Below are 12,377 nucleotides of genomic sequence, written 5' to 3'. Positions count from 1 at the left end.
CATGGTGAGTCTTCAACGTACCCTGCCGAGGCGAGTGCTTCGGGGACGAGCCTTGGTCCATGCTTTGATCCCATCGAGGCCAAGCTTGAACTGCCACAGAAGCCTCAAATCGGTCTTCCCTAATTTTGACTGTATATAGATAGTCCCCGCATTTTTTAGAATAAAAAGAAAAGAAACAATATTGACCTCGACTTTCTCGAACCTATCGTGATGATGTCATGCTAGCGTCGTAGGCGCTCGAACGATCGAAATGTCACGTCGGTTCATTTCCCCAGAACCACCAGCCCGTTTCCCAAAATAAAACATTGAATGCATTGCTGGTCCATTTCCCCAGAAATATTGAATGCGTCGTCAATTTCGTCGCCATTTCTCTATAAATAAGGGATTTCCGAACCTAAAGCTCCATTCATTCTTTTTTCAACAATCTCTATTCCTTCCCTTTCTCTGTATCCTCCTCTGATTTCTTATTCTTATTGTCCAAACTTGTGACCATAAGGTCATAAGGCAGCAACCTTATCAGTTATGCCATTGCTCTTTTTTGAAGCCTTTTCCCTCTAAGAGGAATTATGCTGAGTTGTTGTTGTTGGCTCGAATCGGTGAGAAGAGGGCATCGGACTTTTCCCATATCAGAAGATATGTGGACTGTAAACCGTTGCTCATCTCTCTTAACTTCAACCTGTTGTGGTGCTTCACTCCTTTTTCTTTCTACGGAGTGAGGTGGCACTATCTACTAACTTTTGCATCTCACACCGGTACAATATCTCAAGAAGTGGCTTCACAATAGTGGTGCTGACGAGACTCATACTCACCAAGTTTTTCACCAGGCCACAATTTTCTTCGCTTGTTAAACATTTTTGCTCTTTGATAGGCTATAGTCTTTTCTTCATCTATTGCTGCTTCGGAGGGGATTCTAGAAGACAACGCTCTAAAGATCAAAATGGGTCCCCGAGGAAGCGGTTCACAAAGATGTCACTCCCGAGGATATACCCTCGAAAGTAGATTAGGCTTTTCAGCTATTGTTTTTTGCTTCTTTGTTTCTGTGTAAGGACCCCTCGTGGGCTTTTGTAATCGTCTTTCATTAATATAAGAGTTTCTTCATTTTGCTTTCGACTTGTGTTGAATTCCATTTTTCCTTCATTTGCAAAAACCCAAGTGTATGACTTTATCGATCGGTCCGAATACCGGACCCTGACATAATAAACCCTTAGGTTTTTGATTGGTTAATATGATATCCCTTGAAGCTCTTTTTTATCCCTTGGACTAAGTCTGGATTGATTTGATACGAACTTAGGTGGCGGGACTTCTGGTCCCGAATTGAGTGAGAGCAGGGTCTCGATTTTTGAAATAAAGCTTAGCCTTTTAAGGCCTCGTTGATAGTCCTCGAGTGGTAAGTTCCTCGAGCTAAAGCAACCTTTAGATTTTGAAGCCCTTAGGCTTTCATAGATAATCCCCGAGTGAGAATTTTCTCGAACTCGGGCAGCCCGTAATTGAGCGAAAATTTATTCGAACTTGAAATAACGATAGCCCTGAGGCTTTATAAATAGTCCCCGAGTGGGAACCTGCTCGAACTCGGGTAGCCCTTGGGCTAAATAATCGAGTGAATGTTCGCTCAAACTCGAGAGAAAGATAGCCCTCAGGATTTATAAATAGTCCCCGAGTGAGGACCTTCTCGAACTCGGGTAGCCCTTGCGCCAAAAAATAGAGTGAGCGTTGGCTCGAACTCGAGAGAAAGATTGCCTTGAGTCTTTATAAATAGTCCTCGAGTGAGAGCCTACTCGAACTAGGGTAGCCCTTGGGCCAAATGATCGAGTGAACGTTTGCTCGAACTCGAGAGAAAGATAGCCCTGAGGCTTTATAAATAGTCCCCGAATGGGACCCTGCTCGAACTCGGGTAGCCCTTAGGCCAAATAATCGAGTGAGATTTGGCTCGAACTCGAGAGAAAGATAGCTCAGAGGCTTTATAAATAGTCCCCGAGTGGGAACCTGCTCGAACTCGGGTAGCCCTTGTGCTAAATAATCGAGTGAGCATTCACTCGAACTCGAAAGAAAGATAGCCTTAAGGCTTTATAAATAATCCCCGAGTGAGGACCTGCTCGAACTCGGGTAGCCCTTGGGCTAAATAATCGAGTGAGCGTTCGCTCGAACTCGAGAAAAAGATAGCCAGAGGCTTTATAAATAGTTCTCGAGTGAGATCCTGCTCGAACTTGTGTATCCCTTTGGCTAAATAATCAAGTGAGCATTTGCTCGAACTCGAGAGAAAGATAAACCTAAGGCTTTATAAATAGTCTTCGAGTGAGGACCTACTCGAATTCGGGTAGCCCTTGGGCTAAATAATCGAGTGAGAGTTCGCTCGAACTCGAGAGAAAGATAGCCTTAAGACTTTATAAATAGTCCCCGAGTGAGAGCCTGCTCGAACTCAGGCAGCCCTTGGGCTAAATAATCGAGTGAGCGTTCGCTCGAACTCGAGAGAAAGATGGCCTGAGGCTTTATAAATAGTCCCCGAGTGAGAACCTGCTCGAACTCGGGTAGCCCTTGGGCTAAATAATCGAGTGAGTGTCTATTCGAACCCGATTCCCCAATTGTTCTTAGCAATTTTTGACAAAGCTAGTTCCCGAAGCCTGGGTCCTGACGTCAACATCATGACATAAGTGGTTGAGGTAAATGAAGGGTCACTTATTGTACGATTCCCAAAAATCATTAATTGTAGGCGGCCGATGATCGGCCTTTTGGCTTCGCCAACACGTTTAAACGAACTTTGTAAATAGACAAACCTCATAACCTTGCAGATTCTACTTTCTTAGTGCTTCCAAAATTTCATTTAGCCCTTTGCAATTTCCCAAAACTTTTCCTTCTCTTTTCTAACAACATTTTCCATCTTCTCGGATTTTTCGCTTTAGAGATGGCTAAAACTTCTAAATCCATTCCTCAAAAGGATAAGGCTTCATCATCTTCTCGAACGGCCAAAGGAAAACCGGTAGTTCCTCCTAGCATCGAGGAGTGTACTCCCGGGCCTTGTGATACATCTTCTGATTTCCAGGTCGAAAACACTTCCTCTGTTCCGGGATGATGCGAACACATGTCTCGATACATCAGCCTAATAACTGAAACTGAGAAAGTGAAGGTTGATTGCCGTTGGGGAGAGGCAGTGCAAGTAGAGATTCCTTTACGTGGAGGAGACATAACCAAGCACAAAGCTGGTTTCCTCAGCGTATACATATATCCCTTCACCTTAGGACCGGCAGGAGCCTCTTCACCACCAATAGACCCAGTGATCCTTGATTTTTGCATACAATATCGGGTGATGATTGGATAAATCTATCCATCGTTCTGGCGCATCGTTTATCTGATTAGGCATTTCTCGAGCATGGTTGAGGGGATTCCTTTTACTCTTGATCATTTGATCAGACCGTATAGTCCCCGACTTTATCGAGGTGGCCTGATTAAGTTAAAACGTCGATCCCCGAAGGCCTTTTTTGGTAGCATTGATGAAGACAAGGACCGAGTGTGGATGAGCCGCTTTGTCCGAGTCAGGACCTCAAACCTGATCCCTTCTAAGAGAATGCCATTCCCCGAGGAATGGAATATAAATCTTAAAGTAAACATGTTTTGTTGATTGGATATCTTTTCTTGACTTTAGAATTAACTTTCTTCGATGATACAACTGTTTAGCGGTACCCTGGTGCTGTCAACGATCTCCCGGGATGGGTTCGACGACTTGATTTGATCTGCCTATACACTAAGCGCGTGTGGAGCGATCTAGATAAGACCCGTTGGGAGGCCAAAAATCATGGTGAGTTTCTATCTATGTTCATACTTGAGCTTTTTAGAGAAGATATTCGTCGCTTATACTCTCATCCTTTATGCATATGCAAGCCTTGGTGAGGCCGTTTTGATGAGGGAACCCCCGCCTGGGGAAGCAGATACCCCAAAGCCTGCTAAAGAGAAAAAGAGAAAGAAGAAATTACTGGCTAGGTCCCCGAAACCAAAAAAGGCTGAAGTTCAAAAGCCCGAGGCTGATTTAGTGGCCTCAACTTGAGAAGCAGCCGAAAGTCTTTGCACCGAGGGTGAAAAGAGTGACGACTGCTCGCTGGAACTTAGGGGGAGAAGCAGTATTGTTGCCTCGAATTCTACTGAGCTGAAGGTGGCTGAGCCGGAGGCTGCTGGAACGGAGTCCGCTGAGGTGGTCCTGACCGGAAATGAGGGAATTGTTAAAGGGGGCTTAGACGAAGTCCTCGGGCCAGCAAACGACCAAAACACATTGGGTGCCGAGGGGAACCTGGTTGATGAACCCGAAGAAACCAATGATGAAGCCCTTTGAAGAAGGGAGAGGGCCCCCGTCGAACCAGTCAAGGTGGCCAATGTAGATGAGCCTTCGCCAAGCCTGTCATTCTCTCCTGGGCGAATACGGGATCCTCAAGATATGAAAATTCCCATCGTGGGGGTATCGATTTGTCTGCCGAGATTGAGAGGGTGAAAGCCCTAGAGGAAGAATCGGCAACTCTGCTTTCTTCCGATAGTGGTTCAACCAGTGATTCGACCAGCAGCTCGAAGGATGATGAAGACAAAGGTGAAGTCCCTGAGGGGGAGGATGTCGTCGATGTTCCGGGGGTCGAGGGCCAGGCCGTTAAAGGCACAACTTTCGAGGGAGCTCCGTCCAGTCAAGTACCCCCGGTGGTAGATTAGGTTTTTATTTGTTCCTTTTTTGTGTAAGGGCTCCAGGCGTGAGCCTTGAAAATATGTCTTTGTGAACCTTTTATCATATATATATATATATATATATATATATATATATATATATATATATATATATATATATATATATATATATATATATATATGGATTTTTTTCTTTCCGTCATTTCTTGTTTTCTCTTTGCCTTTTTGGAATAAATTTCGACACTTGTCGATAACCAGTTCGGTGTGTTGGACTCATGATATAAACCCCTCAAGTTTTCATGCTCGAGAAGTGATTGATAATAGTTGACCGTTCGATGCTTCAAGTCAAAATTTTGACTCGGGCTCATTGACTCTTAGGTTTTCAACATATTAGCCTTTAGGCTCTTTAGGTTGGCCCCTAGGCTCTTACGCATTGGCCCCTAGGCTCTTACGCATTGTCCCTTAGGCTCTTTAGGCTGGCCCTTAGGTTCTTACGCATTTTCCCTTATGCTCTTTTTAGATTGGGTCGATGAGACCTATAATATGGCTATAGTTTTTCCTTATTTTGGCTAAAAACTTTTGAAGTTTTGATTATGCCTTGGCATGTTTTATGTTCGTCCAACTCTCCGACGACTCAAATGAGAACCTCAATTATGAGTCGATATGTGACGATAGTTGAGTACCTCGGGAGGCTCGCTCGAAGGTTGAGTTTTTGAAACCTTTTCATTGAAAGCTGATTATTTTCGAAGTGTTTAAGGTTGATTGAAGAGAAGCCTTGAATACTTGAGGAGTTCTCCCTATGTAGCATATAGATGTTGGCTTGTTAAAATCCTAGTCGGTAAAACCCGTTCGGGATAAAATCCAGTCTAAGGGAAAAAGAGAGCAACACATGCTTTAAAACCCAAGGTCTTTGAGCTGGAGGGCGCTTCGATTCCTCTCAATCGAACACCTGTAATGAGTTAGTATAAAACATAAATGAAAAGGGAGAGGGTTGTACCTTAATGAGGGAGAGGGTTGTACCTTAATGATGGCATTCGAGCCTTGATAAATTTCAAATGCTTGTTCTGGGACGTGGCACGGTCTTTTATTCACTCGTCTGGATGTAGCCAAGAATGTAGGTTGTGGTTGCTACCCGATTTTTTATTTGCCTTTTGGCTTTTTGATGTAGAGGGCATCGATTTTGGTGTCATGTCATGCACCGCGAACATCTCTCTTGCTGCATGTTGCTCCCTGTATACTACTTTTACTCCATCCTTGGTTGGAAATTTCATTATTTGATAAAGGATCGATGGTACTGCCCTCATACTGTGTATCCATGGCCTTCCAAGTAAGGCATTGTATCTCATGTCGCCTTCGATGATATGAAACTTGGTATCTTGGATTGCACCGGCTACGTTGACTGGGAGGATGATTTCCCCTTTTGTTGTCTCGCTCTCCATGTTGAATCTATTGAGGACTCGAGAGGCGGGTACGATCCGGTCGAGCAGTTCGAGCTTCTCCACCACCCTCGACCTGATTATGTTGGTCAAGATACCTAGATCCACGAGCACACGTTTAATTTGAATTTTATTCAAAAGAAAAGAAATTATCAGTGCATCATTATGAGGCTGAGACAAGGTATCGATGTCCTCTTCGCTGAATGTAAGAGCATCCTCTAGTATGTAATTCCGAGTTTGCTTTTCCCTGGTGATAGATATTTTTGTCCGTTTGAAAATAGGTCTCTGTGGGTCGTCGACCCCTCCAATTCTCATGTGGATGATGTGTTGTGGTTCTTCTAGTTCGTTTTTCCTGTTCATCTCTATTTCTTGAAATTGGTTTTTAGCTTTGTCGCTTAGGAATTCTCGAAAGTGCCCTTCATTGATCAGTCGGGCTACCTCTTCCCGAAGTTGTCTGCAGTCCTTGGTCCTATGACCGTAAGTGCCGTGATATTTACACATCAAGTTAGGGTTCCTCTGTGAAGGGTCTGACTGTACGGGTTTTGGCCACCAGGTATCTTTGATTTTCCCTATGGCCTATACGATGCCTAAGACATCGACGTTGAAGTTATACTCAGATAGTCGGGGTGCCTCTACCGGCCCAGTGTGCCTATCGAACCCGACTTTACTTATGAGTCCCAGGGAATTTTGACCTCGATCTATCCTTCAATAGCCTCGAGGCATCTTACGCCTTGGTGCGTTTCTTCGATCTTTTACATACGACTGGTATCTTTCCTTGTTTGATCTTGACTCCCTTTTTGTAAACCTTTGTTCCTTTGTTAAGAGCCTGCTAGGATATACTTAGCCCGATGGGGCTCCTAATTGGTCGTTTTCGACCCTGATCTTTGACTGATACCTGTTGTGCATATCCGCCCAGGTCACGACGGGATATTCAATCAAATTTTGTTTTAGTTGCCTCGAAGCTACCGAGCTTCGTCCGTTCAAACCTTGAGTGAAGGCCTGTACTGCCCAGTCATCGGAGACTGGTGGTAATTCCATTCGCTCTATCTAAAAATGAGATACGAATTCCCTTAGCATATTGTTTTCTCTCTGTTTGATTTTGAAGACACCGAACTTCCTGGTGGCGACCTTGATGGCACTGGCATGTGCCTTCACAAAAGAATCTGCCAACATGGCAAACGAATCCATCGAGTTCGAGGGTGGGTTGTGATACTACATCATGGCTCCCTTCGACATTGTTTCTCCAAATTTCTTCAGCCATACGGATTCAATCTCATCATCCTTTAAGTCATTCCCTTTTACAACACAAGTATAAGCGGTAATGTGCTCATTAGGGTCCGTGGTCCCGTTATACGTCAGGACATCGAGCATTCTGAATTTCTTCGGGATGGGCGTCGGAGCCGCACTTGATGGGAATGGTCTTTGCACTAACTTCTTTGAATCTATACCCTTCAAAATCGGGGGTGCGTCCGGGATCTAATCGACCCTTGAGTTATAGGTCTCCACTTTTTTATCGTTAGCATCTATCTTCTTTTCTCCTGATTCAATCCTTTTAGTGAGGTCCTCGAGCATTTTCACAATAGTGGGGTCCGTTGCTGACCCGTTGTTACTCGATCTCTCTGGTGCCTGCTCGACTCGAGGAGCCATTTTCGGTGCTGTTGTGCTTGGAGTTTTTTGTTGACTTTGCAGCTGAGCAATAGCCACTTGTTGTGCTTGTAACATTTCAAAAATGACTTGGAGGCTGACTCCTCATTTTTCCATCCCTCGTGCTTCTTGGCCTCCAACCCGGGTTTCCCTGCATCTGTTCCTTACGGGATCTGCGCCTGCTTCCGTGTTTAGAATGTTGTGGGAGCTGATATCAACTGGCTCCACGTTTGGCACTCCCTCAGGGTTTACAGGTGGTACACCCAGCCCTATGCTGCTATTTTCTCCAAGTCCTTCACTGTCGTAAAGAGGTGCATTTTGTGTGCTAGGCATGATTAAGCCTGAAATCAAAGAATCTTTGACAAGAAAAAGTGTAAAGAGTAACATGTGTTATCAACAAACTAGCACCAAAACAATCACTATTATTTTTAGTCCCACGGTGGGCGCCAAATTGTTTACCCGAAAAACGGAAATTACAATATATTTGATTTTGTGGTTCTAAAAATACGTGATTTATTTTTATACTAGTTTTTAGGCAATAGGTGCTAAGTGTAAGTAAAGAAAATAAGAAATGCAAACCAAAGCTATCACTGAACAGAGCCTCGAGCTGGGTGGAGCAGAGGCTTCGAGGCCTATTTAGGGCGGTTGGTGATGAGCTATTGATGAAGATATGATGACAATGAAAGCCTCAAAGATGGCCTTTTGCGGTTAATAATGAACAATAAATGAACAATGAAAGAATAAGCAATAAATGTGTAGAACAATTGTTTAAGCAAAGAGCAGAGAATGTTGTATTGTATTCAATAAGTTGTGTCCTTACAAAATGCCAAGGGTATCCTTTATATATGAGGGGTGAATCTCAACACAATACATGTCCAATAAATGACGAAGAAATGCTATGAGTACAACTGTATAACGACTAGCACGGATTTGTACTATTCTTGCAGACTTTGTCAGTCCTCATCGTATGCCCTCGGGGGTTTCCCGCCTTTCCATGACGGTTGTCGATTTTCATATTGCCTCGAGGTACACCATGGTGAGTCTTCGACGTACCCTGCCGAGGCGAGTACTTTGGGGACGGGCCTTGGTCCGTGCTTTGATCCCATCGAGGCCGAGCTTGAACTGCCACAAAAGCCTCAAATTGATCTTCCCTGATTTTGACCGTATACAAAACCGAAACAACACAATAGTAGTTTTTGAAATTGATCTAAAACTGACTACATATTGTTTTGGTTATTATTTGCATCAAATAACTTATACTAGTTTTTTAAAAATACTCAAAGGACTGTTTTTCATGGGTACCAGGAAATGAAATCCACGTGTATTTACAACATTGCAAATGAAACAAAGTCGTCTTCGATGTCTCGATGTCAAGTCATTCTCATGTGTTGTTTTATTAGATGGCTAAACTGCTATAAATAGATGCATAAGATAACACTCTCCATGCTCAAAAAGAAAACCAGTTAACTAAGGAGATAGTAAGTATGGCTGTTCACAGAGTTAGTTTCCTTGCTCTCCTCCTCTTACTTGGTAAGGCTCTTCTTTTCAGCTTTCTTTAAGGGAAAATACATAAAATCCCCTCGAATTTGTCTACTTTAGTTTGTTACTAACCTTTGCGAGAGTCCTATTACCCTGAAGTCGATTAAAGTGATATTACTATTTTCTTTCTTGGCTAACCTAGTTTTAAGAAAGATGGTAATCGTCATGCACCAATTTTGTTGTGCCACATGTCATTTTCATTAAAAAAAACTTTTGATCTTTAATTTTTCTTTTTTTTGTTGTTGATTTTTAACCTTATTTTATTCTTTTTTCTTTTACTTTTTGGTTTCTCCTTCACCTCTTTCGCTGGAGACTAATTGAGCGTTGGTGACTTTGTGTGTTTATGCCCCTGAGGATATGTTCTGTGTGTGCACTGTGGGAGGTATATGAATAAGGATGGAGAAAATAAATGATTATAAAGAAAAATGAAAGAAAAAGACTTTAAGAAGCGAAAAAATTAAACAAAAGAATTAATGAAAAAGATAAAATTTCAAACATATTTTCTCATCACTCTCGTTAAGTGCTCGCGTGTAAAAAATCCGAAAGGAGAGGAAAAAGGAGTTTAATTATGGGTCACTTAATATTTATTTAAATATTTTTATAATTATCTAAGCAAATTTACTATATTTAGTCAAAAGTAATGGGTGCACAAGCACCCACAAATGTTCATCTAAATTGTAAAAATAGTACGGGCTAGCCAGTTTTCGGACTGGTCATTCAAAAATAGTCAGCGTTTACAAAGTCATTGATAAATAGTCATTGATAAATAGTCATTATTTTGCTGCAATACAGAAAGTTCCAATATAATATACTGGAGATCGGTGCACCTGTAGTATGAACTTCCAACATATTATGTTGGAACTCCAATACGTTAAAAGTTTCAGTGTAATATACTGCTTCAATCTCCAGTATATTATGCTGGACCGGTAATTATACTGGATCTCTAGTATATTATACTGGAATTCCAGTATACTTGTGCTAGAATATACTGGAGTTTCACTATATTATACTTGAATTCCAGTATATTATACTGGACTTATTTTTTGATTTTGAACAGTGTTTCCGTTCATATTTATCTTTACATGAAAAATGACTAAATTTCGATTACTTTTGAAATTATGATTATTTTTGAATGACCACCTGTAAATCTAACTATTTTTGAATTTCTCCCATCTGAATTTGCCACTGTCTGGGCGTTATATGGAGGTAATAATATCACTTCAAACGAGTTCACGAGGATAATAAGACTTCTACGTAATTTAAGGAGGATTTTATGTATTTCCCTTTCTTTAAGTTTCTCTCTTAACCAATTACTTGAATCCATTGTTCAACACTCATAAGGTAATTAATGTGGCTATGTTATAGGAATGTCTCTGCTTGTAAGCAATGTGGAACATGCAGATGCCAAGGCTTGTCCCTTAAATTGTGATCCAAGAATTGCCTATGGAGTTTGCCCGCGTTCAGAAGAAAAGAAGAATGATCGGATATGCACCAACTGTTGCGCAGGCACGAAGGGATGTAAGTACTTTAGTGATGATGGAACTTTTGTTTGTGAAGGAGAGTCTGATCCTAGAAATCCGAAGGCTTGTCCTCGGAATTGCGATCCAAGAATTGCCTATGGGATTTGCCCACTTTCAGAAGAAAAAAAGAATGATCGGATATGCACCAACTGTTGCGCAGGCACGAAGGGTTGTAAGTACTTTAGTGATGATGAAACTTTTGTTTGTGAAGGAGAGTCTGATCCTAGAAATCCAAAGGCTTGTCCTCGGAATTGCGATCCAAGAATTGCCTATGGGATTTGCCCACTTTCAGAAGAAAAGAAGAATGATCGGATATGCACCAACTGTTGCGCAGGCAAAAAGGGCTGTAAGTACTTTAGTAATGATGGAACTTTTGTTTGTGAAGGAGAGTCTGATCCTAGAAATCCAAAGGCTTGTACTCTGAATTGCGATCCAAGAATTGCCTATGGGATTTGCCCACTTTCAGAAGAAAAGAAGAATGATCGGATATGCACCAACTGTTGCGCAGGCAAAAAGGGCTGTAAATACTTTAGTGATGATGGAACTTTTGTTTGTGAAGGAGAGTCTGATCCTAGAAATCCAAAGGCTTGTACTCTGAATTGCGATCCAAGAATTGCCTATGGGATTTGCCCACTTTCAGAAGAAAAGAAGAATGATCGGATATGTACTAACTGTTGTGCAGGCAAAAAGGGTTGTAAGTACTTTAGTGATGATGGAACTTTTGTTTGTGAAGGAGAGTCTGATCCTAGAAATCCAAAAGCCTGTCCTCGGAATTGTGATGGAAGAATTGCCTATGGGATTTGCCCACTTTCAGAAGAAAAGAAGAATGATCGGATATGCACCAATTGTTGCGCAGGTAAAAAGGGCTGTAAGTACTTTAGTGATGATGGAACTTTTATTTGTGAAGGAGAATCTGAATATGCCAGCAAAGTGGATGAATATGTTCGTGAAGTTGAGAATGATCTCCAGAAGTCTAAGGTTGCTGTTTCCTAAGTCCTAACGAATAATATGTAGTCTATGTATGAAACAAAGGCATGACAATATGCTCTGTCTTGCCTGTAATCTGTAATATGGCAGTGGAGCTTTTCCACTGCCTGTTTAATAAGAAATGGAGCACTAGTTTGTTTTAGTTAGTGATGCTTTTGTTGCATTTCTTTCATTTACAATGTGCACTTTTGTTTTTAGTTGATTATTAACTTCTCTAGCAGCTACAGTTAAATCTAATTAGTCTTCTTTAGCTCAATCAGTGTGAAACGTTAAGTCTAATTAGGCTTCTGCAAAAGATCAAAATTCACATTTTTTTTTCAATTTTAGAAACTTTGTTTGCTAGAGAGATTGCCATGCATTGCATCCCTGTCTTTCCATATAGTGCCATCACTGCCATGGTACTTTATTTTCTTGTGCATTAGAGGGAGTATTTTGTTTTCGGAATTTGAAATTTGTTCGAGTGGTGTTGCTCCCAAAAGCACACACAAGTATATGTGGTTGACAAGTAATATATGATTATAAGTCCAGATATCGTACCTACAGGGACCTGTGATTAACAATCAACTAAATTAAACCCAAACAATTCATCTATTCA

The 12,377-nt window shown here is 41.7% G+C and overlaps 1 protein-coding gene across 1 annotated transcript; it reads left to right on the top strand.

The window, feature by feature from the left end:
* Positions 1–9,107: 9,107 nt before the first annotated feature.
* On the top strand, positions 9,108–11,924 carry LOC142181564 (uncharacterized). Its single transcript, XM_075254486.1, has 2 exons — positions 9,108–9,266; positions 10,641–11,924. The coding sequence occupies exons 1-2, from the start codon at positions 9,221–9,223 to the stop codon at positions 11,786–11,788; spliced, it is 1,194 nt and encodes a 397-aa protein (XP_075110587.1). The 5' UTR covers positions 9,108–9,220; the 3' UTR covers positions 11,789–11,924.
* The last annotated feature ends 453 nt before the right edge of the window (positions 11,925–12,377 follow it).

Source organism: Nicotiana tabacum, chromosome 6, assembly GCF_000715075.1.
Source record: "Nicotiana tabacum cultivar K326 chromosome 6, ASM71507v2, whole genome shotgun sequence".
Lineage (NCBI taxonomy): Eukaryota > Viridiplantae > Streptophyta > Magnoliopsida > Solanales > Solanaceae > Nicotiana > Nicotiana tabacum.
The sequence above is the reverse complement of the archived record's forward strand: the minus strand, read 5'-3'. Positions and strand labels throughout refer to the sequence as shown.

Coding starts and splice junctions, on each gene's coding strand:
- LOC142181564 (XM_075254486.1), top strand. CDS start 9,221: ATGGCTGTTCACAGAGTTAGTTTCCTTGCTCTCCTCCTCTTACTTG. Junction 9,267..10,640: donor TGCTCTCCTCCTCTTACTTG/GTAAGGCTCTTC, acceptor GCTATGTTATAG/GAATGTCTCTGCTTGTAAGC.